General features: G+C 38.1%; 1 protein-coding gene across 3 annotated transcripts in view; it reads left to right on the forward strand.

The window, feature by feature from the left end:
- The window catches only part of ICE1 (interactor of little elongation complex ELL subunit 1), an 84845-nt gene extending 78402 nt beyond the window's left edge, over window positions 1-6443 (forward strand). For 2 of the 3 annotated variants that reach the window (XM_043969155.1, XM_043969169.1), the window contains 3 exons: window positions 759-806; window positions 3563-3661; window positions 5331-6443. In XM_043969155.1, coding sequence (XP_043825090.1) covers window positions 759-806; window positions 3563-3661; window positions 5331-5512 — 329 coding nt within the window. In that variant the 3' untranslated portion in view covers window positions 5513-6443. The remainder of the gene's footprint in view (window positions 1-758; window positions 807-3562; window positions 3662-5330) is intronic. The other variant, XM_043969161.1, reaches the window with a different exon arrangement.
- The last annotated feature ends 18212 nt before the right edge of the window (window positions 6444-24655 follow it).

The following is a 24655-nucleotide window of genomic DNA, read 5'->3' on the forward strand; positions in this document are numbered from 1 at the left end:
TCTCCTTAAAAGAAACATACTTTAGTTTAAATTTTAAAATATAACCTAAACTGAGTCACTGGTCACAAAGAAAAAATGGAGACACATCCCTGCACACAGTAAAAATTGCTTTAGGAGAACAAACGTATCTTTCATCCATATGCTTCGAATTCTTATCTCACATTGCTTTGCCAAAAAGAACGGAAATACTACGTGGGTAGAGGAAAATGACTTTAAAAAACCAGTGTGGAAAAAGCTTATCTTTTGTTCAACTTAATGTTATGAAGCTAAATCAGACTGCAAACCTATAAGAATGAAATTTGTTGAGCTATCATTGTTAATTTATGCATTCATAAATATTCATTGGATTGAATAACGGATTTGTGTTCACAAACTAGTTATCTCTTCTTAAGCTGGTTATCGCCTCCTCACCAAATCCTCTTTGTGCCCTGTTGTCCACTAGCCTTTCCCTTTTAATTGTTTCCAAGGTTGTGATCTGCCTATTACTTTTACTGTGCCATTCTTAAAATTTTCATTTTACTTCATGTAAAATCTAACCAAGCTGATGTTTAAAGAACTTTTTCTTTGATCCAACATTTTAGACTGACTTGCTTCCTTTTATGATATTTCACCCTTTCACTTTGTTTATCACAGACACATTTGTATTCTACATCCAGTCATCTCATCCTGTTTCTGAGCCTTATATCAGGTTACATCACATGCTCAGAGATACCTCATTTCACAGTTATTCATTTCTTTTGCTTCCTTCATTCAAACAGCTTATGAAATCCTGCCTCTTCCAGCAAGCATTCCCAATTGGAAAAGAGGTAACCGTTTTCCTCTGGTCCTACACTATCTTAGAAAACTTGCAAACTCATAATTACACCTTCATCACTCTGCTTTATACTTAATCGTTTTGCTCTCATTCTTAATGCATTTATTAGAGTAGAAAAGAAGACAGACCATTTTATTCTTTTAGTACATAAGAATATTAAGTAGTCAGCAGTGCCCAAAATTGATTTTTCGAGTTCTGGAATAGACTGTACATCCATTGCAACTTCGTGTATCCACATTAATCTGAACTTTATACATTTTGAGTATTAATTGGACATTTATCTGATACTTATTGCTAGGTACCATGATGAGAAGCAGTAAGGATAACTTAATAGTTTAATTTCACTTAATAATAGTGTTAAGTGCCAAAAAGGAGAATGTCTATTCCATCCTAGAAGTAATAAGCAGCCATGGGAGTTTTTCAATAGAGATGGAAGGATGACACTATCAGACATGTGATTATGTAAATCTCTTGGTCAGCTACTATATGGTAGTTGGGAGACACTTGAGGGAGGGAGACCAAAAGGTTACTATTACAATAGACTGGGTAATTAAATGACAAGAACTAGAATGGTGACAATATGACTGGAGAGTGGGGAGACGTGAAAATTTTCGTAGAAGTAGAAATGATAAGTTTTGGTAATTTGGTTCAGTATGTGGGTGAATGAGAGTAAAGAGTTGAGGATGTATGATTGAAAGGCTCAGTACTCAACAAAAATAAAGAAGTTCAGAGGAAGAATGGATTTGGGGGAAAATCTTATGTTTTCTTTCTTGGACCTGTTGAATTTTAGATCCCTACAGGACAGTTAGTTCAGAATGTTCACTAAGCAACTGATGAGAATACAGCTTAACTTTCATATAGGGTGGGAGTAGAGACAAGATAAGGGAAGGTTTCATGACAGGATTATTACCTTAACTGTGCCTTAAATGAAAAGAAATATTTTAATAGCCAGAGATGAAGGAAAAAATACTTCCCAGTATTAGGGGGAAAGCCAGTTCTAATTCAAGAAGAAATTTAAAGATGCCTTCTGTTCAAGGAGTGGCAGTCTTTTTGGAGAGATGAGAGTGACACAAACAAAATAGAGGACAATATAAGGTTTTATACATACTACAAACTGTGTGTTGTTGACTTTAAGTACAGTAAGAACTTAAAAAGGATTTTTTTTTTCTTAAATATAAGCCTGATATATTTCTGTGGATCTTGACTTGAGAGAACTTCTAGAAGAGCCTCAAATAGAGAAATCTGTCAAAGTTGAGTAAGCACATCTACCTCTGCCCTCATGCTGGGACTTTTTTGAGTCAACCTAATAGCAACAGTCTGAATAAACTAGATTCACAATGTTGGAAGGAATCGATGAAAATTTATTTTATATTTTAACCTTTGAATCCGTTTGCTACATAATAATAACTATATAGTTGACAAAGCAGTAAGTGCTGGAATGCAGAAATGCATGCATCTTTATAAATTTGCAATTTGATTTATTTTTATATTATTAAATTGAACAAATGATAGGCTTTTCCATTTTGGCCTACCCGAAACACATTTTCCTCCAACCCAAAGAATATAAGTCATTCTCTCTTATCAAAGCAATTAGTTGCATGTAAAGGTAAGCATCCCCTGTTTATTAGGTGAGGGAAAGATGTGTTAAGTGGTTCCTAAAGCATTTTTATTTCAGCAGACATTAGCTCCTTGTTGTGTTCAAAGAATTATTTTCAATTCTGAGGTTGCAAAGACAGATACGGCGTATACCCTGCCTTTAAAAAGGTTCACATTCTAATAGGAGGAAATGACATGTATACAAATAGCTACAATGAAAGGCAAGTAGTATTTTTTTCAAAGAAAAAGCACTTCCAGTTGGGGGTTAGGGATGGTACTCGTGAGATTGTGAAGAACGGCTTCATGGTCAGAGTGACATTCAAGATGGACATTGAAGGGGGGAAGATGCATTTCAAAACAAGAGAAAGGGAACTCGTTACTGATAATGGATACAGATGAAAATATAGCTGTTAGAGAAGAGGAAGGTGGTGCCATCAAGCACAGCAAGAAAAATGAGGACAGACTTTTGGAAGAGAAAATAAAGTTCAGTTTGGGACATGTTTTTGAGGTACAGGTAGTCCATCACACAACTGGAAATAATAAAACTAAAGTTGTAGAGAGAAATGGTGGGTAGAGATTTAGGAGTTAACTACATCGAGTTCATAATTGAAATTCTGGTAATTAAAGAGATCACCATAGTAAAGAGACAGTCAAATGAGAAGAGACAAAGATAGGACTTTGGAGAGTACCCTCATTTAAGCACTAACTGGGAGGTGCTGGTAAAGGAAACAAAGGGGGCTGAGGAATAATATGTTGAACAAGTGTGTTTCCCATTGTCTGTCAGACACATGAGATTGGCAGAGGAGGAAGACGACAGAAAAGAGGGCCATTGGACTTAGCCATAAGCTGTTCATGAATGATTTGAAGAGATCTGTATGAGTGGAGTAGAAGGGACGTTATATCGGGTGCATTATTTTCAACTGTCTTTCTATTATGTGATCTTTTTTTCTTTCCCTTGTAGAAAGTTGACCAATATACTATAGATGCAACTGTGCATGTGGTCATTTTAGTTTGTTTGCTGTTAGGTGATACATCAGGGGAAGACTTGGAAGAATGGTGGAAAAGGAGATGAAGAGAGTAGTTTTAAATTCTTATTGAAAATAGCTAATACTTAACCAAAGATACCTTTTATATGTCAAATTCTTTTTACAGGTCGTTTAGGCCAGCTAGGTTTGAAGGAAGGATTTTCTTCTGCTGTGAAAAATATCAGTTCTGTGATTTGTATGTTCATACAACATTCAAATGAAGAAGGTAAAAATGGTTCTATAAAAATATTTTACTTCCTAACCTTAAGTCCTGTCTCTGTTTTTGTTTGTTTGTTTGTTTGTTTTATTGATTGATTGAGGCAATTGGGGTTAAGTGACTGCCCAGGGTCACACAGCTAGGAAGTGTCAGGTGTCTGAGGCTGGATTTGAACTCAGGTACTCCTGACTCCAAGGTCGGTGCTCTATATACTGTGCCACCTAGTTGCCCCCGTGTCTCTTGATACACATAGATTGTACAGAAGAGAAATTAAGTTAGGAAAACAGCAAGAACACCACATAGGTTTTTAGTAATATGTTTTAGTTTTTTCTGAAGCCATAATATTAAACTCAATTCCTACTATTCTCTTAGCATTGAGATTTCTTATCCCTAGAGGAAAGAGAACTCAAATCTTTATCAAAGGTTTCTCACAGACCTTTTATAAATAAAACTTTTCTTTGTTTTGATATCCTTCAGTGTTATTTTGTATTATGTTTATTTTTGTATTTTGTACTTGTATATATTTGTTTTTCATGAGAAGTGCTCAAAGTTCAAAGTAAACCTTTTCCTTCTCTGTGAGACCAGTATAAAATAATGTATTTTGAATGTGGAGAAAATAAGCCCCAAATTAGGGCACTTTATGCCCTAAAACAAATTTGGAGCTCAGTAGAATCTAGTCCTCAAGATACCTTAAAATGATACCTCATTCCCCATGAAACAATGATTATCTCAGATTTCTCCATTAAGAGTTTGGATACAGCTTGATGATGTTTTCTTATAGTTCCCTCTGATTCTTTTCAGGATAGTATGTATTTCTGTGTCTATTTGTAAAGCACTTAGCACAGTGCCTGGCATATAATAGGCATTTAACAAATACTTGTTTCCTTCCTCTCTGCAAGACTACTGTGAATTAAGATTGTAAAAGAATTGAGTCTGAGAAGAACTAAGACTAAGTCTTCCTAAGTTCATAGAGAATAAGATAAGCCATAAGATAGTAGGAGTTAGAGCTTCAAAGTCCCTTAGAGATCATCTACTTCTTTTCATTTGATAGTAAAGAACATGAAAGATGAGGTCTGAGGTCACACAACTACTTGGCGGGTAAGCTAGGATTCAAATCTAGATGCTCTGTCTCCAAATCTAGTATTCTAATCTCTGTACCTAACTAACTGTCTCTTGGATTTTGTCATACCATCTAGGGATAGTGTAGCCCCCGTCCATTGTTGTTGGGGCAGCTAGGTGGTGCAGTGGATAGAGCACTGGTCCTGAAATCAAGAGGGCCTGGGTTCAAATGTCACCTCAGACACTGACCCTGGACAAGTCACTTAACCCCAATTGCTTTAAAACATCTGGGGCCATCTCCAGTCATCCCGATATATATCTTGCCACTGGACCTAGATGGCTCTGGAGGAGAGAGTGAGGTTGGTGACCTTGCACAGCCCTCCCTCACTTAAATCTAATTCAGTGCAAGTCATTACATCACTTCAATATCATGGTCCTCTTCAAAAATGAAGGCTAATCAACAACTGTAGCGCTCACTGCTTTCATTCATTTTGATTATTTTTCTCTTAGTCTTTTTATTTTTAATTTATGGAAGAAGTTATCTTTTATGGCAGCCAAATTACATGTTTAGGTTATCCAGACCTTAAATAATAATGACTGACTTTTAAACTCTTTCCAGATGTACCCTGGAGTATTCAGTTAGCAGCTGTGTATGCTCTTTGTGACTTGAGTCCCAGCAATCCGGCAGAAGTGTCCAAGGTACTAGAAAATTGGACACGAGTGACCACAAAGAACGTCCCATCTGCTGTTATGAGCTACTTAGCTGAAATCAACTTGTTGTGTGCAGCAGAGCTCAGCTAAACCACTGAGAAGAAAGACACTGCATCTGTCCAAGTGCCTTTTTGTCTTTATCAGAAGAGTTGGTCGATACAAGTCAAAAATGATCAAAGCAATATCAACAACAAATCCAGGCAAAAGACAGAGACATTCCTTACTGTTGTAGGCAAAAAAGAAAAAAGTAGGAATGACTTTATTCTAGAAGGCGCTATGTCCTTCACAAAATTATCATATTATTGAATATACATTTCATATAAGTCTGACATGTTTTAAATGATGATGGGTTGAAGTATTGTATTATGATCAGATAACAAAAACTTGAACTTTGCCCTTTTTGCTGCAGAAAGTATCTTTTTTAGTGTTGGCTTTTAAAAAGTATATATGTGGCATTTTAAATTTAATCTAACAAAATGAAAATGCTATTGGTTCTTGAACCGAAACAGTTTCTGGACTATGCACTCAAGATTAGAGAATTATATAGCTAAAAAAGACTTGGATAGAAAAGTCTTCCGTTACTGAGCCTAGGGATGGGCTACAAAACTGTATTTTTTGTTTTCAGTGGGCTTCTGGAGAGAAAAAAAGACAAAGCTCTTGCCAGAAATTCATTTTAACTTATTTTCTCCTCATTTGTAAACTTCAGTAAAACTGTTCAGTTTCATCCTATTGTAGCAGGAAAGGGCATCTGAGAAGTAAAACTAAACTCTAAATGCAGTTTTATGTATCAATTACATGTATATAAAAGATTCAGAGAGAACCAGATCTCTGTGTATGTTTTGTATGTACAGTATAATGCTATAATGTGTTTCACATTTGATGATGTTCCACTTTGGAAATTTTAGTGTTTGTATATAGAAAAGGGGGTTAATAACTCACCATGGTTCTGATTTGTCTTGTATTCATCATTTCTTAAAATGCCTGTACATGTATATGTTCTTTGTTGTTTTTTATAATAAAAACAAAATGAACCATGAAAATTGTCTGTATTAATAAAGAACAATACTCATCCTTTATTCCTATAAATGTTGAAAATAGGTACTAAACACAGAAACTTCACAAAATCACATTGATAATATGAAATATTGGTTGCTTTTGAGACCTAATACTAATTTCTTTAATACTAGTTCTACTAATATAATCCTACTAATTTCTCAAATACTATTAGCTGACATTTTTGTAGCACTGTAAGGTTATACATATACATACACACATAGTGTATTTCAGTAGTAGAACAGATGTAATACCAAGAAAAAGAAGTTTGTTTTGTTTTGCTTTGTGTGAGGTAATTGGGGTTAAGTGACTTGCCCAGGGTCACACAGCCAGTAAGTGTTAAGTGTCTGGGGCTGGATTGGAACTCAGGTCCTCCTGAATCCAGGGCTGGTGCTCTATCTACTGCACCACCTAGCTGCCCCAAGAAAAAGAATTTTTTTTTTTTTTAGTAAGGCAATTGGGGTTAAGTGACTTGCCCAGGGTCACACAGCTAGTAAGTGTTAAGTGTCTGAGGCCGGATTTGAACTCAGGCACTCCTGAATCCAGGGCCGGTGCTCTATCCACTGTGCCATCTAGCTGCCCCAAGAAAAAGAATTTTTAAAATAATTCCGTGGTAGTCTCTTGAATGCCTTCCTTCTTATTAGAAATCTGTCTAACATTTGCAGATTTTTCCTTCACAATAGCCATTTACTTTTTTTAAAAAACTTAGTTGAAAAGTCATGGAAGAATTGATATCCTGCATTTATTGAAGCATATCAAGACTATTAATTGCCATTATATTTTTTTCTTAATTTTTTTAATTTTAAAATTTAGTGAAAACCAAAAAGAACATTTCCATATGCAAATAAAACAAAACCATGAATTTGTTACATAAAATGGCTCTTTTTGTACCAGCATATCATTTAATACATTACTTTTAAAAAATTCAATTTATTAGTGTCTTTGGTTTTTCTCTCTTAAATTCCTCTCAGTATCTCTCCCCTTTCTCCCTGAGAGCCATCCCATAAAAGAATCTTTTTAAGAGGAAGTAGGGGAGAAAATTAGCCAAAAGCAGTAAATACATTGAAAAAGTCTTGAAAATATATGCAATATTCCACACTCATGAATATCACACCTTTGCAAAGAAGGGGTTGTTCTTTGTAACGGTCAATTGTTTTGTAATTTTTTTTCCATTTATGTTATAGTTGTCTTTTGTGTCTATTGTTTTCTTGGCTGTTTACTTCTCTGTATCTTAGTTTAAGCTTTTCCATGCTTTTCTGTACTCTCATTTGTCACTCCTTAGAATGCTATAACATTCCATTATGTTCATGTTGCACAAACATTTAGCCATTCCCTGACCAATGTATCTTGAGATGACTTGCCAGTAACCAGTTAAATTCTTTCAAGTGATAATAGGGACTAAAGGGAGTTGGTATGTTTATCCAATTCGCAGATGACACAAAGCTGAGAGGGATAGTTAACAGTGCATGAAAGGAGCCAAAAGGATCTTTGTGGGCAATACAGCATTAGGCTGTATCTGATAAGGTGGAATTCAGCAACACAGGGAGAGATGTAAAATATTCTGCTTACAAAGAATCAAGAGGCACAAGGCATTGTTCTGAAAAATACCTGAGGACTGCAGTGGATTGCAAGTTCAGTGAGAAAGCAATGTGATATGGAAGCCAAAGAAAAATGTGTCTAGGTTGCATTTATGAGAGGCATAGATTCAATGAGTAAGGAGTTGATAGTCCCACCATACTCTGCTCTTATCAGGTCTCATCTGTGGTACAGGGATCAATTCTGGGCACTGTGGATTAAGATAAGGAAGACTTGTAACAGTGTCCAGAAAAAGCCCACATGGTGAAGGGCTTTGATTTCATGCCATATGAGAATCATTTGAAGGAAATGGATCTATTTGTTGCTCAGTCAATTCTTCGTGATCTCATTTGGGGTTCTCTTGGAAAAAATACTGAAGTTGTTTGCCATTTCTTCTCCAGCTTATTTTACAGGAAATAGGCAAACAGGGTGAAGTGACCTGCCCAGGGTCACACAGCTAGTGTCTGAGGCTGGATTTGAACTCAGGTCATCTGACTTCAGACCCCCACACTATCCACCACACCTAGAAAATAGAAAATTAAAGAAAGAAAGAGGAGGTATGGATGAGAAAACCAAGGCAGACAAGTTTGTGACTTGTCCCGTCACAAAATGTAAACCTAGATTTGAACTCAGGTCTTCCTGATTCCTGGTTCCATGCTCTGTCCACTGCACCAGAGCCTATTTCATTAACTGATAAGTCTAACATGAGTGAGTTTTGAGACTTCAGGTGTTTACATTGCAGCATGGCAACCCCCTTTTTTTTTTTTCTAACCAATATTTCTGTTAAGGGCTCCAACCAGTCACCCAGGTTTGCAGTCATTCTTGGCTCTTCTCCACTCCCTCAGCATACCTCCTCTACATCCACTCTTGCCAAGTCTGGTCCATTCAACCTCCATCATATGGAGGTCTCACATGTATCCCCTTTTCTCTGTTCGTATAGTCATTTCCCTAATTCAGGCTCTCATTCCATTTTTGCCTGGGTTATTGCATTAGCTTCCTAATTGATATCCCTGTTTGCAGCTTCTCTCTCCAATCAATCCTCCACACAGCTGGGGAACCAATAGTTCTGAAGCATTGATCTGACTATATTTCTTCTCCTCTTTGTATCCCTGGCACCTAGCACAGTGCCTTGGTGTTTAATGGGCACTTAAATGACTGTTGATAGATGTCCCTCCTCTCCTCAAGAACTACCTTCAAGCATTCTTATACTTCTTTGAAATTGGCCTGCTTGACTCCTGTTCTTTATACATTATATCCCATCTTCCATGTCTGCATCTTTGCATTACCTAACCCTAATTCCTGGGATGCACTCACTCCTTCAGGGATTAGCTACAACAGGAGGTGTATGGGCTGTTTGAGAAGGATTAACACCTCTAATGTGAGGGCCGCTTGTCCACATTTGGTGTCCACTTTCACCCAACTTAACCTGTGGCTCCAAAAAGCTGTAGCACAACAGCCACACTCTTGGCAGACAAGCTAAACCAGGTTGAGGGCAACCTGCAGACCTCGAATCAGTCAGTGAGGGAGATGTCAATCCCAAGCATGTGAAGACTTTCCCTGGGGAAATAGGAGGATGAAAACAATTTGTTCCAATGGAGAAAATGGCTGAAGCAGGCACTGTGGAGCACATAAAGCTTAATCAGACACCAAAGATGCTAGAATCATCCACCACACCAATCATCTTGACTTGTCTTGCCACTGGATTTCAATGAGTCAGGAAGAAAGGGTGAGGCTGATGACTTTGTGCAGTTCTGCCTCAACTTAAATCCAATTCATGGGCAAATCAAGATATTATGTGCTGTTATTGGCCTGGGACCTAGCACATAGTGGATGCTTAATACATGTTGAATTTGTGGAAAGGATACAAAGCTGTGAGCACTTGTAAACAGCAGAGAGGGGGTAGGGGGAAAGAGGGAAGAAAAGAGAGGCTATGAGAGGGAGAGAAAGAGAGAGAGAGAGAGAGAGAGAGAGAGAGATCTAGCTAGGGAGTGGGAGGAGTCTAAGCCAAAGTTTTGGAGCAAATCTTGAGTGTGAGGCCAACTTAAAAATAATGCCATTAAATGCCACAGATTAGAGAAGATGACATAAATTGTAGACTATGCCTTGGCCATTTCACACTGTCTTTGTTCATCTTTCTGTACAAAGGACACAAATATACATAGCCTAAATTCAAGGCAATAGCAGCATAACTAGGCTACAAGAAAAAAGGAATAACTGTGACCAAGCACTTAATCAGAATTTGAATGTTGCTCAATTGCTGATAAATCTTTTTCTATCTCTAATACTAGTAAGTTTTTATATCTTGTAAGTCATTATTTTACAGCTAGGATGTAGCATTCATTACACTGTTTTAGAATGCCCTCTTTAAAAGAAATCTTGGAATGATGCATTATATAATTTCCACTACTCATATTTTTTCTCATTGAAAAAGGAGAGGACAGCAAAACTTACTATTTTGCCAGTAGAGGGTGCTCATGCCAAATGCAAACCAAACACTTGCACTATGACCAAAGCCACCTTAGCTTGAGTTAAACTGGTCTTCAAAAAGTTGCTTCATCCAAGGTTTTTATGTAAGAAGAAATTTATTTCCACTCTTTTTTTTTTAACAACTCAAAGTTTATTATTCCAATACACCGAAGAAGATTCAAGCACTTCTGTGACAAATACAAGGGGGAAAAAAGGGGGAGCTCAACACAGAACATTTAGCTTAAATGTCATTCTTTGTCATTTTTTTGGCCAATGATCCTACAAGCATGGGCATTCATCTTTAGTTTTGTTTTTTTGAATAAGCCTTAAGTGGCCTGTTTCTGGGTGCTCAAATTACTCCATGTTTAAAGGAGGAAATACAGTATATAAAAATCAGTTGGTCATGTGAGTTTAATTAAAATAGGATGTTGAAACTTGCCTATGCAGCTCAGAACCTATTCTTCCAATATTACTATTGAATAAAACACATGCAGCTTGAAAGGACCTGAAAAATTATACTGTTCAATCTTTTCACTTTGAAGATCAGGATACTGACATCCAGAGGCAAGGAAGTGATTTCCTCAAAGTCACCTTTGAAATAAATATCTTCTTGCAACAAGACAGCTGTGAGAAAATTATTCATAATAGAGTGTTTTGGAGTTCTGTGACACCCAGAGAGCCTGGCCAGACTCTTCTTGGGGCCAGCCCAGAATCAGGACAATTTCAAAGTAAATGTGGTTGGACCTTGGACTGTGAATAGGGATTAAAACCACACCTACCTGAAGGCTCTTTCCCCTTGGAGGTCTCAGTACTCTGACATCAGCCCTCAAATCCAGTAAACCAATAGATTTGAATGGTACTAGCCAATTAGCTTTGAGCATTGTGTAAGGGCAGGCTCTCCTCTTGCCTGCAGCAAGCTTACACAGTGACTGGCTCTCTTGGCGAGAGCCAAGACAAAACCCATTTTTTCTCTCCTTCCCTAGATCCTAGCTATGCTTTCCTATCTTTAAGGGCCATGTGTGTTCTCTTTATTAATATCTAATATGCTTTAATAAATGCTTATTGCCCCAAAACTTGTGCAGTATCCTCTAATTTCTAAGTAACAAATATATGATAAACCCCAGTTAATTTTATCTAAACTTGGGACAGAAATAAGGCAACCACATTTAATTGTCCTCACCACACAGCTAAGTCTTTGTTGATTATTTATTTCAAGGAAATTCTAATTCAGTAAAAAACAAAACAAAACTCACAAGTACAATTATACTTCTCTTGAAACAAGTCTAGTGTTATGAAGATCCAGATGAAAACTATGAAGTAAAAGGTGGTTGCTTTTTCTTTAGAAAAATGTAAAAGGGGATATCTGTAAATATTAAACCCTATTACTATGTTCAAAGGTGTGTATATGTATGCATGTGTGTACACAAATTTACAATACACTAATGAACTATGTGTGTACAACATGCATAACTAATGAATGTATATATTATGTGTATAGGTATGTATATATATACATCCAAATAAACACACATGCGCATACATATATGCACATATATTCCCAATAACATTAATGAACATATGTATGTGAAACACACATAAACGAACATCTATATGTGAAAATGAACACACATGTGAAACAAACATTGAAATATAAATGAACCTTTATATGAAAATGAACATATATACATGTGTGTGTATATGTATATATATGTTCATTAGTATTATTGGGAATGAAAGAAAGAAAAGCATATGTAAAGTCTCTAATAGGCAACGGGCAATTGTTCTAGAGATATCTACACTAAAATATTTCGAAAAATGGTCTTCTATGATGCAATCATTTTTGAGTAGAACTCAAATACTGCTAGTATTTTAAGGAATTAAAAATCCCTCAAAACCCATGCCACAATTAGACACTTCAACATGATTTCTAGGTGCCTCACAAATATTATCTCATTGAATCCTCAGAACAACTCTGAGAGGTAAATGCTATTATTATCTCCACTTTATAGTTGAGAAAAATGAGGCAAATAGAGGTTAAGTCACTTGCCTGCTATCACACAGCTAGTAAGTGTCTAAAGTCAGATTTGAACTAAGGTTCCTAACTCCAAACCCAGCACCCTATTGAGTGCACCACCTCGCTGCCTCAAATGGAGATCATTACCTCCTTGGGGCTGCCCATTTCATTTTGGGGCCAATTCTAGTTGTTAAATTCTACACTGAGGTAAAATATACCCTCAGTCTTATTTATAGGGAGAGAGGGATGGATACATGGGCCGCATATAGAACAGGAATAAATCAGCTCTTATACCTCATACATATTCTTTTTAAAATAAGCTTCATGACATTCTGCTTATTTTGTGGCTTATTTAAAAGCTTTACTATACAGGACTGTAAATGCTTCTTCAGTTCTAGTGGCCAAGAACCCACAGGATGGATGAATTAGGTCAACCCTTTTAAAGTAATCTATTCCAGTGAGTTATAAGGTATGTAAATCCCCATTCTGACTCTCTGTGGTCAAAGGAGGGAAGAATGCTGCTGTCCAAGGTTCCTATGACATGGGCAAGAATTTAAGAATTGATCAATACTTCATTAATGAACCAGGGTTGTAGCTATCTTGTGTAAATATAATAAACTTATTATAATAAAAAATGAATAAGGAGTTATTTTTCCAGCTATACTCTAGGTTCAATGAGAGATGCTTTTTTAAAAAATCAGATTTCAAGGGGGCAGCTAGGTGACACAGTGGATAAAGCACTGGCTGGCGCTGGAGCCAGGAGGACCTGAGTTCAAATCTGGCCTCAAACATTTGACACTTACTAGCTGTGTGACCTTGGGGCAAGTCACTTAACCCTCATTGCCCCGCAAAAAAAAAAAAAATCTGATTTCAAAAAATAAGGTAATACTATTCATTCAGATAAAGATTGATTCCTGTTGTTATTCCTTAGCAGCTACAGTAGTCTCCTCTCTGCCTCCTTTTCACACATATACTTAGTTCTGGTATAAAGCTTGTTTAAGGGGGAAAATGGGAATTTGTTCCAATGTGATTGATTTATTAGGGAACATTTTAAGCATAATGCACATTTCTAGTTCTTTTTTCATAATTTTTTTTTCTCAAGAATGCAGAAAACTAGGGCAGCTAGGTGGTGCAGTGGATAGAGCACCAGCCCTGGAGTCAGGAGTACTTGAGTTCAAATCTGGCCTCAGATACTTAACACTTACTAGCTGTGTGACCCTGGGCAAGTCACTTAACCCTAATTACCTCACTAAAAAAAAAAAGAATGCAGAAAACTGTACCACTTCACAATAATTCACAAGCTGCTTCCCTTCTAATGCCCACTTCCATAAACAAACTTCAGGGTAAAGTGCAGTATTTATTGTTTATTTTGGTGCAATAAAAGCTGTGGGCAGCGAAGGGCTGGTCTATACCACTCCCCCACCCTTTTCTACTACCCCCCCAAGGCCTGAAGTTGCAACCTGCCCAGCTCATTCTTGCAGCCTGGGGTGCAGCCCAAGCATTACCCAGAGGCCACAAACTCCAACCACTATTTATTGTAGGATTTATGTATTTCTTAGCCATGTGACATGTAGAAAACTGCATTATCATTTTTATTAGGTTCCTATTATGTTGTTTTTTTCTGGTTACTGAAGAAGTTTTTGAGCATTATGTCCCTAGTTCCATTCTCCCCCCACCCCCCAACCCTCACCAACCCTAGCCCTGTGATTTTCATTGTGCTGTTTTGCATAGAAAGGTGTTTTAGGGTAACACATATGTTATGTTATAGAAGAACATACCTCCCCTTCTCCTAGCCCTGAACTTCTCCAGAAAAGTCACAGGATCAGAGATTGTGACATTGGGAAGGACTTCAGCAGTCATCTAGTTCAATAGTGTCAAACTCAAGAGGGCAGCTAGGTGGCACAGTTGATAGAGCACTGGCTCAGGAGTCAGGAAGACCTGAGTTCAAATCCTACTTCAGACACTTGCTGGCTTTTGGACCTTGGGCAAGCCACTTAAACCTGTTTGCCTGTTCAATCATCTGTAAAATGAGCTGGAGAAGGAAATGGAAAACCACTCCAGTATCCTTGCAAAGAAAATCCCAAATGGCAGGATCACAAAGAGTCAGACACAACTGAACAACAAATCAAACTCAAATAGAACCAGAGTGACCATTAACCCCCACAAAAGTTATTCCTACTGATACTGGGGAATATTGTGGACTGTAATTAAAGCTTCTTGTCTCTTTCAAGTCCAGCAAGCTCACATGGGATTCAAACCCACTTCTTCTTACTCCAGAACCAGTGTCGAAAAATGTCTTGAGATTTGTTTCCTCTCAATGGAATTCAGTTTGCAAGGTAATGCTATGAACAGAGAAGTTCTGTTTCCTGCCTCAGTGAAAAGAGCTTTCAGTAATATCTAATTTCTTTTCATCTTGACATTTGCCTCTTAATACACCCAAACATTTTCATGAGCCATATATATGTCTGTCACTGTCTGCCGATCATTTTGTTCAACATAGCAAAACAGCTTCTAATAGTATAGGTTAGGAGGTAATTGTGTAGGTGAAGAACCAGTAGGCATCCATACAATTGAATTTGATGAACATAAAGTGGAATTCTTCCTCTCCTCACAACCTTGCCTCCCTCCCCACATGTGGCTTTTTATTGGTTTTGTACTCATTGACAAATGGATGCCTGGGTATATGATCTACTGTCCTCTCTAAACTATGCATACTAATGGAGAGGGAAAGTCTTCATAAAACAAGTGAAAATAAAACAATCCTATAGCATTCTTATTGGCGTTAGGTAACAGACTGTAACTAAGAAACAAGACACTCAACCAGACATTCCCAATCTCTCTCTCTTTCTCTCTCTCTCTCTCTCTCAGCTTAGTTTCAGAGAAGAAGCCCTGGGTCCCTGAGGACAGAGAAAAATTTTCTATGGGTGCAAACATGGACAGGACTTTAAAATGGAAACTGAAGTTTTATTCCTGGAGAAGAAAATGACCTTTTCCCATAGACAAGCATTGTATTCTTTTAGGTCAGGCAATCTTAACTCTGACAGCTAAGTTAATATATATAATAAAAGATTAGTTAGTAAACATTTATTAAGCACCTACTATATGCCAGGCACTGTGTTAAACATTGGGGATACAAAGAATAGCAAAACAAGTCAGTCTCTGCTCCAAAGAAGCTCACAGTCTAATGGGAGAGACAAAATACAGCCTACTATGTATAAACAGGATATATTCAGGATAACTTGGAAATAATTTAAAAAGAGAAAGCACTAGAAGTAAGGGGGAATCAGGAAAGTCTTTGACTTGAAGAAAGCCAGGAGACGAAGATGAGGAGAGTATTCCAATCATGGAGGAGAGCCTGTAAAAATTCCTGGAATCAGGAGATGGAGTATTTTGTTCAAGGAAGAACAAGAAGATAAGGACCCACTGGATTATAGCACAGTTGTAGGGTATAAGTGCAATGTTAGAAGTTATTATAATTGAAATGAATCTGACAATTTTTATATTATATCTTCTCAATTTATTCTCCAGAGGGGGTTATGTAATAATATTAAGTTTTAGAAAATGTTTCCATTTTTGTTTTTATTATTTGTTTCATGTGTAACAACTGGACAATAATTGTAAAATCTCTAAAAGATTCTGAATTTCCTCAGACATGTTTTTGAGAATTCTCATTGTTTGATTTTGTTATTGGTAAAGCTATCAGCATCTGAAACAACTGAGACAACCACATCTGAGTCCATGCCCAGAATCCAGAGCCAGAATCCAAAGCCACTACCAGATGACATCCCAAGAATCATCTGAGATAAGACTTTGAGAGATTTAAATGGACATTTCCCTGTTTTCTTTTTCCTATTGCATATACTATTTGCAATATCCACCTCCTAAAGGGGACTGCCCCTTTTAGTTTTTTGTCAATGCATCCCTCAAATTCTCTTCTCTCTTTTCATTCCTCTTTATGTTGCTAATCACCATGAGTCCCATGGTTGAGAGCCCTTTGTAAAATATTATTGCTTCATTTAAGGAAACCCTGTTTCTTAATGAAGCAGAGGGGGAAAATGTGAGAAAACAATAGGGTTTGGGGAACACCCAAAGGCCTCAGCTCAAGGGGATTGATTGCATTAAGATTTATTGGATTGACTGACTTCACTGATTAACTCACTTAAAGTTAATTCAATTAAAACCACACCTACCTGTCCCTCAAGAGGGTGTGTTGTCAGAGAGTGCAAACTCTGACCTCAACCTGGGACCACCCTCAAGTCCAGTGAACCAATGGATTTGCATGATGCTAACCAATTAGCTTGAAGCAGTGTGTAAGGACCACCTCTCCTCGAGACCCAGAAAAAATTTCCACACACAGTAATGCTCAGTTGGACTCCCTCAGAGGCACTCTTGATGGCAGAGGAATTGAAGGAAGAAGCAGTCCAGACTGAGCTCTATTCTCTCTTTAGGCTAGATAGGCCTTTTCTTAACTTTCTGAGACATGTGTGCTCTCTACTAATATTTAATATACTTTAATAAATGCTTAATGCCCCCAAACTGGTGCTAAAACTTCTAATTTATAAATAATAACTATATTAGGAACCGCAGCTAATTTTCCATAAACTTGGGACAGAAATAAGGCAAACATATATAGTTTTACTCACCACAGCAAGAAGAGTAGGGAAAGGGGTTGGGGGAGGGCAAGTTATGAAGGGCTTTGAATTGCAAGCAAAATAAATAGGGAGAGGGGGCAGCTAGGTGGTGCAATGGATAAAGCACCAGCCCTGGATTCAGGAGGACCTGAGTTCAAATCCGGCCTACAACACTTGACACTTACTAGCTGTGTGACCCTGGGCAAGTCACTTAACCTTCATTGCCCCACTAAATAAATAAATAATTTTTTAAAAATAAAATAAACCCTTCTCAAAAAAAAGAAAGAGGGGCAGCTAGGTGGCGCAGTGGATAGAGCACCGGCCCTGGAGTCAGGAGTACCTGAGTTCAAATCCGGCCTCAGACATTTAACACTTACTAGCTGTGTGACCCTGGGCAAGTCACTTAACCCCAATTGCCTCACTAAAAAAAAAAAAGAAAAGAAAAGAAAGAAATAGGGAGGAAATTCTTTGATTGAGTCAAGCTCAAGAAAGCACTGCTAGAAGCAACAAACTTCCTAATGAGATCACCACAAATATTTCAAGCAACAACCAAGTCTTTGAGGAGATAGTATTCTTTCTTTGCAAAACTCTTATAGTCCCAATAAAGAAGAGATTACTCCTCTTCCTATCCCTTTATTGCAACTCACTCTCTGTAATTCAGTCTGACTGGAAGAGGATTCGCTGGTCCTAAGCTATAGAGTATGTAAATTCCCATCCTTACTGTGTGGTGGTGAATAAGAGGAGAAAAGTACTTCTCCAGTCCAGGGCAAGAACCTAATGTCACCATGGTTGTATTTGTCTTGTATAAATGAAAAAAAACCCTTATAATTATAGAACAACAAATAGCCACAGAAAGAAAGTTAAAGCATGATTTGAGTAAGAAATGTGCCTATTTGTGGACTTGGATACAAGTTATCGGTGAAAATCCCCTTTTACCTTATTGCTCAATTTCAAAGAAGTAAAGGGTTGAAGAGTGATGTCTGGTCTGGGTCAGTTCTGTACCTCTCTCGTTGTCCTAACCCACTCCCTCCTCTGCACTCTCCTATTCAACAGGATTTTCCTCATTTGAGGGAAAGATCATTTAATGTAGCACTGACCTCCTCACAGGTATTCACGTCTCTACTCTTGCTCTACTTCAATCCATTCTTCATGTTGCTGCCAAACTGGGCTTTCTTATACAGACACCTGTTTCTGTAACTGCTTTCTCAGAAATTGTCAATAGATCCTCTCTCACTGCCTATTGAATAGAGTTTGAACTCCTTTTCTTGGAATTTGAGGGCTCTCACTGCGACACCATAGTGTAATAGATAATTCTCTGAAATGGAAATTGGGAGACCTATGTTCTAGTACTATCTCTAAGTCTAACTCATCATGTGACCTTGGGCAAGTCACTTCCTCTGGGTCTTTGTTTCCTCAAGTATACAGTGAGATATTGAACTCACTATTATAGAGCAAGACCAGCTACAATTCTCCCTCAGGGTCGTAGGGGTATCCCTGAGGGCTCAGGGTGGTTCACTTGCTTCTTCACTGAAGCCAGCATTCTAGTGTGTTTTTACTGTTTAACCTTTAGTGATTACCACCTCAGTTCCCACTCGCTAATTAACATCAATTAGCTTTTTTTTTCTTTCTTGCCTTTTTTTTTTTGGTGAGGTAATTGGGGTTAAGTGACTTGCCCAGGGTCACACAGCTAGTAAGTGTCAAGTGTCTCAGGTCACATTTGAACTCAGGTCCTCCTGAATCCAGGACCGGTGCTTTATCCACTGCACCATCTAGCTGCCCCCTATCAATTAGCTTTTACAAAGAGTATTTACTGCCAAGAAAAAGGGGGACTATAATTTACAAACATTTCCTCCCCAAGATCTCCTAAATGACCTTGGTACCTGGGGAGAATGGGTTGCTACTTAAAGAAGTTTCTAGGCAGCCCTGATCTTTGGAAGTTCACTTCCAAATGCAGCATAGTCACTAGGTGAATACTTGTCTCAGTGAACCCTGACCTGCTTCCCAAGGATCATTCTTCAGGGTTTAACTTCAGGGCTAGCATGGACTCTGGCTCCCTGACCTCTGATGGCTCACTAGACTGACCTTCCAAAGCTCACAAGATCATAACTGTCTCCACAACTGCAGGAAAGAATAAACGCAACAGAGAAAGAAGTCACAGCAGGATCATGTGATGTAGGAGGCAAAAAGGGGTTAATAGAAAAACCTAAGACCCAAGCTCTAATACAGATATTAGTTCCAAAAGGGAGTCAGATCCCAGTTAATGGATAACTTATGTTAGGTTCTTGTACCCATAGTGATCAACATCCATAACGGACCAGAACGGGTCAGGTCAAAATAACAATAAAGGAAAAAGACAACCTATAGAAATTCTAAAGAGAAATGATTTTATTTTGAAACTAGCCATGGGAATCAGAAAGAGACATGCGCAGAAAAGGCCACATTTGTCCCCAGATTCACCTTATGACCTGTAACCCCCCAAAACACACCTCCACCGAAAAAGGTACCTGCCTTGGGGGTTGGTTTAGGACACCAGGAACTCCAAATTAGGATAAGCCCTCCCCTGTGGCACCCCTAAGTGGTGAGTATTGTGATGGGAGGGACGGGCCCTCCCCTGTGCCTCCCCAGGGTGGAGATTATTGTAATGAGACTGATGGTCAATTTATCCATACTATAAATATAACTATCTTTCCTTTCCTTATTTGAGAGATACCTTTCCACTTTTCTGGTTCTCTCCCTGTGATCACTTGAAGCATTGCAATAAAACTTGGTAAACTGAGTCACTGAATCTTGTGATTCTTTTGGGACGACTCACGATCAATTGGACCCCAAATTTCCTGCTCACATCACATGGACTAATGGGTCACATCCCTGAAGCCGCAGTGGGGAGATAAAGGACCTGAAGCCTCTTCCCACTTCCCAACTGCATTCAGCAGTTCTTGCCTCTTGACTGGAACACAACCAGGCAGGGATGAGGACCACCTTCATTTTGGCCACTTAGTCCTTTTTAAATATACCCCGTTTCTAGCCACACAGCCAGCCAATCAACAGTCTGCCTTGTCATCACATTGTCAGTCTACGGGAACCAGTTGTCTGCATTTACTCTAGATTAGGGAGCTGGCTCCCCAGCCTCTTCCAAAAGGGGCTTTGCTTACCAATCTGAATGCTTACCAGTTCCACATTGTGTGCAAAGTGAGAGGCTGGGGATGATCTCAGGCACCTCTTTTAGTATATTGCTTTATAATTCAATTCTTCTTCATATACTTTATGGGGGAGAAGGCATTTGAGCAAATCAGTCACGGAAGAAATTGAAAAGCATTTCCTAAGTACTTGCTACGTTCCAGGCACTATGCTGCCCTTTTGCTGTACTCATAACATTTTCTATACTCACAATGTTTGCTATGTTCCAATAATGACCTGTATATTCCACCCCCCAGCCCCCAGCCCTGTCTATTTGCTCACATTGTAAAGTTCTCCCTCTTCCTTTTTACCTTTGGTATATCCTTTCTTCCCACCTCCCACCCCCACCTTTAAAGCTTAATCCCTAAAGCACAAATCTGACCCTCTTACTCCCTTCCTCCAGAAGCATCAATGATTCCACATTGCCTGGAGGATAATATGCTAATTTTTCTATTTGGCATTCAAAGTCCTTCACAAACTGGCTCCAGCCTATCTTTCTATGATGGTTATAACCTTACTCTCCTTCATATATTCTGCACTCAAGCCAACCTGTCCTACTTTCTGTTTCCCTACACATCAAATTCCATTTCCCACTTCTATTCCTTTCCAGTATACTTGGAATGGTGTCTGTTTCTTAGAAACTCGTGCTTTCTTTAGGGTTCAGCCCACACATCCATCAAGAGGTCCTTTTATTGTTAATACCCCCTCCCTAAAAATATCTTGTATTATATATCTACATTCAATGTTTATTTACTTGTGAACAATTTATGTTATTCCAGAATATATTGTCTTTAAATCAATGACTGTCTTACTACTTGTTTGTATCTTGGCCTCTAGCATGGTGCCTGGCTGGTAGTAGGTGCTTAGTAAATAAATGCTCTTTGATTAAGTGGAATGTCACCTTCCCCTTCCCAGACTTCACATAATCTTTTGTATCTTTCTGATACACTTATCATGTATTATGTCATGACCCCCTACAATATTGGAAATCCTTGAGAAAGTGGGATTAGGTCTTAGTTATGCTTTTCATCTCCCTGAGAGCCTAGTGTAATGTCGTGCATATTCTATACTTAATAAATGTTTGTTAAATTGATTGGAGTTGTATAATGCTGTGTGTAAAATCCAATGATAACAACTTGTATAAGGCCATCCATTTATAGTTGAGTTGTATTGAACTTAGAATTCCCAGTCTACAGAAATTAGCTATGTAAAAGAACTCACTGTAGAGAATCAACAATGAACTAGACATGCTTTAAATCCCAAATCAGGCAAAGTGAAAGTTTCATGTAGTCATTGATGCCTCCATCATCTCTTTCCTTTTAGGTTCAGGATCATATGGCTAATGCCAACTTGCTTTGGTTGGTAGTTGGAATTTTTTAAGTGGGATAGATGGAGGAGTCAGTTGAAGAAGGTAAGAAAATAAGACACACACACAAAGAAACTTATTATGGGCCCGGGATACCTCAGAAGTTTTCTGGGGTAAATCAAAGAAACTTCTCCTTGAGAAACTTAACCGTAGGACTGACACACCTAAAGAGATAAGTGGCACCTGATCAGATAGGGACTGAGTTAGCTCCAGGACCACCACCCTTCATTCCAGTCTCCCTCACCCCTCAGGGAGATAAGATTAGATATGGCTGCAGCCTTTGTGGATTGAGGGGGAGAAAGATGACTTGAGAGATCCTGAGCAGCCCCTCAACCAACTTCCCCCAACCACTACCAGTGGGGGATAGTCCTCCCCCAATAAGGAAACTTTCCACAGTCAGATGATCACTTCATGGAACCACCATGGGTCCTGTATAAAAGTATTTGCCTGTCTCCTGCTAGAGGAGAAAGGAATCTGAGAGAACCACAACTCTGTGCCATGCCTTCTCCCCATGAGAAGAAGTCCAAGGATTTCTATCTTGGTTTCCTTTCCCTAGCACCTAAGTAAACTATTATTTTATTCTAATTGGATTTGTGTGCAAGAGGGTGTAATTCTTTAAAGAGGAATTCCTAAGAATGCCTACCCCAAACCTCTCATCAATTTCCCCCATAACAAACAGAACAGGACAATTACAGTCCATCTCCTTCAGCTGTCCTCTTCCCATTGTGAGAAAATAATTACTGAGAGGGCAGCTATAGGTGTGTGACCCTGGGCAAGTCACTTAACCTCAATTGCTTCATCAAAAAAAAAAAAAAGGGCAGCTAGGTGGCATAGTGCATAAAGCACTGGCCCTGGATTCAGGAGGACCTGAGTTCAAATACAGCTTCAGACACTTGACACTTCCTAGCTGTTGTGACTCTGGGCAAATCACTTAACCCTCATTGCCCTGCCCCAAAATAATAATAATGATTATTATTATTGATAACTACAAATTTACTGAGAACTGACTGATCTCCACCCAGGCAGGTGAATTGCCTGGGGCTGACCAGTCTTTGTCAATTCCAGACTCTTGATTGGCTTATGCACCTTCCCCCACCTTACTCCCTGGGCTTTATGTTATGTTATGTTATTACTACATTAAGTAGTTTCTATTTAGAGTTAAGTAGCATCTAGATTTAACTCAGGAGCAGTTCTATAGTTCTATAGTTTATCAACTATAATCAAAGGTTCATTTATATTAAGTAGTTAAGTACTTTCTGTACATGACTGGAGCAGTCTTTTGGTTCCCTTTAGTTCTGTTACCCCATAAAAACCCTGTCCTCAGGTTCCCATCTTTGGGTATTCCTAGCTTCTTGCTTTGCAATACCATGAGCTATGGTTCCTCTGCCCAGATTAAAGACCTTATTTTCTACTATATTGATTGTTTCCTTAATTTCCAGGTTAACATTATTAATAATGAATTTGTTGGGGAGACCCAGAGATCAGTTTCTCAGTCTTTTCTCCCCCTACTCTAGAAAGTCCAGTTCACCTTCATCAGGGACAAATTCAAGGGAACAAAAGAAATGGAGATAGATTCTTTTGTGAAGGACTAATGGGAGCAAACCACACCTAGGTAAAGGACTTTGCCTCAAAAAACTTGAGTGAGGGTCTTTTGAATACTTTTCCCTGATGTCATCTCTAGAGTTCATTTTATTTTATATTTTTCCAATCATAACAGTGTTTTTTTCAGTTATATGTACAAATAGTTTTCCACATTTGTCCTCATAAGATTTTGAGTTCCAAATTTTTCTCCCTTTCTCTCTTCCCTCCTCCCTCCCCAAGAGACCAAACAATCTGATATATATGTACAATCACATCTGTTATATATGTATAACCACATTAAACATATTTCCACATTAGTCATGTTGTGAGAGAAGAATCAGAAGAAAAGGGAAAAACCTCAGGAAAGAAAAAAAAACAGTAAAAATAGTATGTTTCAATCTGTATTCTGATTCCACAGTTCTTTTTCTGAATGTGGAGAGCATTTTCCATCATGAGTCCTTTGGAATTGTCTTGGATCATTGTATTGCTGAGAAGAGCCAAGTTTATCACAGTTTATCATCACACAATGTTGCTGTTACTGTGTACAATGTTTTCCTGGTTCTGCTCACTTCACTCAGCATTAGTCCACTTAAGTCTTTCCAGGTCTTTCTGAAATCTGCCTGTTCATCATTTCTTATAGCACAAAAGTATTCAATTACATTCATATACCATACCTTGTTCAGCCATTCCCCAATTGATAAGCATCCCCTCAATTTCCAATTCTTTGCCACCACAGAGACCTGCTGTAAATATTTTTGTATATGTGGGTTCTTTTTCCTTTGTTAGGATCTCTTTGGGATACAGACATAGTAGTGGTATTACTGGGTCAAAGGGTATGCACAGCCCTATAGCCCTTTGAGTATGGTTCCAAATTGCTCTCCAGCATGGTTGGATCAGATCACAACTCCACGAACAATGCATTAGTGTTCCAATTTTTCCGCATCTTCTCCATTTATTATTTTGTTTTATTTATTTATTTTCTGCCCTTTTCTTTTTTTTTGACATATTAGCCAATCTGATAGGTATGAGGTAGTACCTCAGAGTTATTTTCATTTCCATTTCTCTAATCAATAATGATTTAGAACATTTTTTCATATGGAAATAGATAGCTTTGATTTCTTCATCTGAAAACCGCCTGTTCATATCCTTTGACCATTTCCCAATTGGGGAATGACTTGTATTCTTATAAATTTGATTCAATTCTCTATATTTTTAGAAATGAAGACTTTATCAGAAACACTGGCTATAAAAATTATTTCCCAGCTTTCTGTTTTCCTTCTAATTTTAGGTTCATTGCTTCTGTTTGTACAAAACCTTTTTAATTTAATGTAATCAAAATCAAAGATTTTGCATTTCATAATATTCTCTAT

This window comes from Dromiciops gliroides, chromosome 1 (genome assembly GCF_019393635.1).
Source record: "Dromiciops gliroides isolate mDroGli1 chromosome 1, mDroGli1.pri, whole genome shotgun sequence".
NCBI lineage: Eukaryota > Metazoa > Chordata > Mammalia > Microbiotheria > Microbiotheriidae > Dromiciops > Dromiciops gliroides.